Source organism: Passer montanus, unplaced genomic scaffold, assembly GCF_014805655.1.
Source record: "Passer montanus isolate IOZ18808 unplaced genomic scaffold, ASM1480565v1 scaffold8, whole genome shotgun sequence".
NCBI classification, from domain to species: domain Eukaryota; kingdom Metazoa; phylum Chordata; class Aves; order Passeriformes; family Passeridae; genus Passer; species Passer montanus.
The window spans coordinates 6901772-6905057 of NW_024373256.1; the positions used below are offsets into that span (position 1 = coordinate 6901772).

General features: G+C 39.0%; 1 protein-coding gene across 1 annotated transcript; it reads left to right on the plus strand.

Annotated features, from left to right (window-relative positions):
- Positions 1-256: 256 nt before the first annotated feature.
- LOC120513171 (parvalbumin beta-like) lies at positions 257-2399 on the plus strand. Its single transcript, XM_039732320.1, has 4 exons — positions 257-317; positions 932-1064; positions 1809-1918; positions 2374-2399. Exons 1-4 carry the CDS (start codon positions 257-259, stop codon positions 2397-2399), a joined length of 330 nt encoding a protein of 109 aa, XP_039588254.1.
- Positions 2400-3286: the final 887 nt, after the last annotated feature.

A 3286-nucleotide genomic window follows, 5' to 3' on the forward strand; every position in this document is an offset into this window, starting at 1 on the left:
CCAAATGCTGGGAAGTTCTACAAATACATTTGGCTTTGTCCTCAGCTTGTACACCTGAAGACTTTACTGGAAATACCAGCGACTCAGATGCACAATGTGTGTCTGAGCTAAAGGATGGAGCAGCTGGCTCCTGCAGGGCAGCTCTCCTGCTCTGCCCTGGGACCTGGGCTCACCTCGGGGCCACCTCCACAGCTCAGAGAGCAAGAGCAGTGGTGACTCTGCCCAACAGTATTTTTCATTTTGCAGTATTCTTGACATGGCTCTTTCCAGTATCCTGACGGAAGCTGAAATTGCTGCTGGTCTACAGAGCTGTCAAGGTAATATTTATGTTTTAAATTTGGCTTTGCAGTTTATCTATCAAATTTCTTTGCCCTTGCTACCCCAAAGTCCCAATTGCAATGGAAACAGAAAAATCTCTCTTACTAAAAACAGAAAAAGGACTCAAAGTTATGGAACAGATGCAAACTTTAATCTTGACCAACCAAGCTACAGGTACCCACCATCATTTGTGCACTGCAGCAATTTTAAGGATGAAAAAATCCAAAGGCTGAATCCTGCGTCAGAAATTCTGTTTTTTCACAGAATAATAATAAAACTGCTGCTGATTTCAATACAAGTCAAATATTTATCATCAATTTCTACAAATATGTCTTTCAGTGAGGTATCTATTTATAAGGGTATGTTCTTGCATGTTGAAGACCACAGTCATTATTTCATTACCTTCCTAGTTATGAGACATCATTGATGGAAAAATCCCATTTACCTGATATAAACTCTGGAAAATCAAAAACTGTTACTTGGGATTTATAATTACCCTCACTGTACTGCAGAATAGTTTGCTGCTTTTTGATCAAAAAGCTAATTTTTTTTTTTGTTACAGATTTTGGACTACTTTTCTTCATCTCTCCTTGTTTCCATCTGTTTATTTCAGCTGCTGATTCATTTGATTACAAAACCTTTTTTGTCAAAGTGGGTCTCAACTCCAAGTCCAAAGACCAAGTTGCCAAAGTCTTCGGAATTCTAGACCAGGACAGGAGTGGCTTTATTGAGGAAGAGGAACTGAAGTAAGTAAATAAGAAAGTTACCGACAGGATAATCACCTAAAAATCTGGCTTATCATCTAAAAATGCAGGATAAGATCAGAAATATTCCCTTTTCTCCTGTTCCTTTGGATGGGAGACAATCGTGTTTGTGCACCCATGTGTGAGTGCTGGTGCTGGAGGAGCTGCAAGTCAAAGAACAAAGGCAAGGCTGGATCACAATGGGGAAACTCTCTGACAGCACTGAAAGTACTTGTTTCATGTAGCAATAACTGACAGACTGTGAAGATAAAAATAGCAGTTCTGCTATAGCTGCTTTTTATTATTGTAAGATTTTTTTTACCAGACTGAATTCAAAGGGCCATTTTCTCTCATCTTTTTTCTGTCACATGAATTCTACCTCCCAGATCACATTCATCAAACTTTGAAGTTAAAAGTAAGGTTAGAGAAATTCTTGCTGAGATTCTGCATCTTAGGAGGAAGAAGGAAGATAACAAGGGAGAGAAGTTGAATCCTGCCACTACAGAGTCAGTGTTAATTTTGTCTTTTTAATTCAATGAAACCAAGATGTCACCAAGGATTTTTTTAGGCTGTGAAGCAGCATCCTCTCACTTCCTTACCCTCACTCTCAACGAAGTTGAGAGGAAGTTTTACCATTGAAATAGTTCTCAAGAACTGAATCATGCTTGAAAGTTTGCAGCTGTTACCAATCCAAACCCTGAACACTCTCAGTACTGTCTCTCTCATTTGCTCTCTCACCTTTACCAGACTTTTCCTGAAGAATTTCTCAGCCAGTGCCAGAGCTTTGACTGATGCTGAGACCAAGGCATTCCTGGCAGCAGGGGACAGCGATGGAGATGGCAAAATTGGAGTGGATGGTAAGACTGCCCTTATTAGAAAGATAATACCTGCATTTGAGACTTCCTAAAGGCACCTGCCCTGCTCCATGTACTGGATGTTGTGGATCTGATGCTGAGGTGCTCAGACCTGCTGTGTTATGGAGAATCTGACACAGAAACAGGTCTCTGCTAAAGTGGTCAGTCCCTTTTCTCATCTATGGAGATTTTTTCAGGAATGGAGCCTAAATTCAGTCTATATAATTTCACTGCTTTTTGCTAGTGAACTGTGACACAATGTGACACTTAAATGCAACACTTCCTTTACTTCAAGTATCTATTGTTAGGAATACACAATGTGCTGCTTTTAAGGAATGTTTATCAGAGGAAGTAGCATTAGTTTCCCATTTTAACTCTAAAAATTGGGAGAGAAAATTTTGGGCTGTGTGATTGCAAACAGAGGTCCCATTTTATTACTCTCTTTTCTTCTTTTTCAGAGTTTCAAGCACTGGTCAAATCGTAACCAGCAGTCAAGTAAAGACCAAGACATATATTTGCCATAAACAATCTTTCCTATTGCAAACCTACCATTTACTTACCTATTTTGTACCCTGAAAGGTCATGAACAATTGTTGGCAAGTGGTTTCATATTGCTGGAAAACATCTGAAGTGGTACAAGCACTACTTAAGCCATGCTGTCAGATGTTTTAAGCAGAAGGTCTATGCCACTAATGGACTGAACTGGAATCCACTCCTCACATCTGAATTTAGGGCATTAAACATATAAACATAAATATTAAGAGGAGAAATTGAAAGCATCTCTGTGGGCCATTGAATTTTCAATATTTGCATAAATAGCTAGCATATATTGTAAAAAAAAAACAGAATTAATAAAATGTCCAGGTGTAAAACCTGTTTATGATAACTGGTAGTAGTGGTATTTAATCAAGAAGTGTTTTAATATTTTATATGTTTTTCTGTCATTCTTTATGCAAGCGATTGTGTTTTAGAGACTAAGTATATTGCAGAACATTGCACTAATTAGTAATCAATTTAAGATCAACTGGATCCAGGATTAATTTAGATTTCTGAAATAGCAATACATTCAAAATTCCCCAAGGAATCCCTCACCTTCATGCCCACCCGATGGCACTATTGTTCCACTGCTGAGAAGCTAAAACAGTGTTCTGTGTGCTCAAATGAATTCCAGAACACTCCTCGTGTCCCACCTACCACTTCTGCAAAAAGCACTTCAAAAACACCAGTCCCCAGGGCTCCAGAAGAGCAAATGGGGGAATGTTGCCTAATTAATCAATATTCTGCTGGTTTTCTTCTCAGCACTGAGAAAAACACAATGCCCACATCTCACAGGGTTGTAAAATGCATCAATGCCTGTGGGGAAAGTATAAT

What these genes read in the sequence shown, in the direction of transcription:
- LOC120513171 (XM_039732320.1), top strand. Translation starts at nt 257, where the DNA reads ATGGCTCTTTCCAGTATCCTGACGGAAGCTGAAATTGCTGCTGGTCTA. An exon ending in TGGTCTACAGAGCTGTCAAG is followed by an intron (nt 318 to 931) that starts GTAATATTTATG and finishes TGTTTATTTCAG; the next exon opens with CTGCTGATTCATTTGATTAC. An exon ending in ATTGAGGAAGAGGAACTGAA is followed by an intron (nt 1,065 to 1,808) that starts GTAAGTAAATAA and finishes CACCTTTACCAG; the next exon opens with ACTTTTCCTGAAGAATTTCT.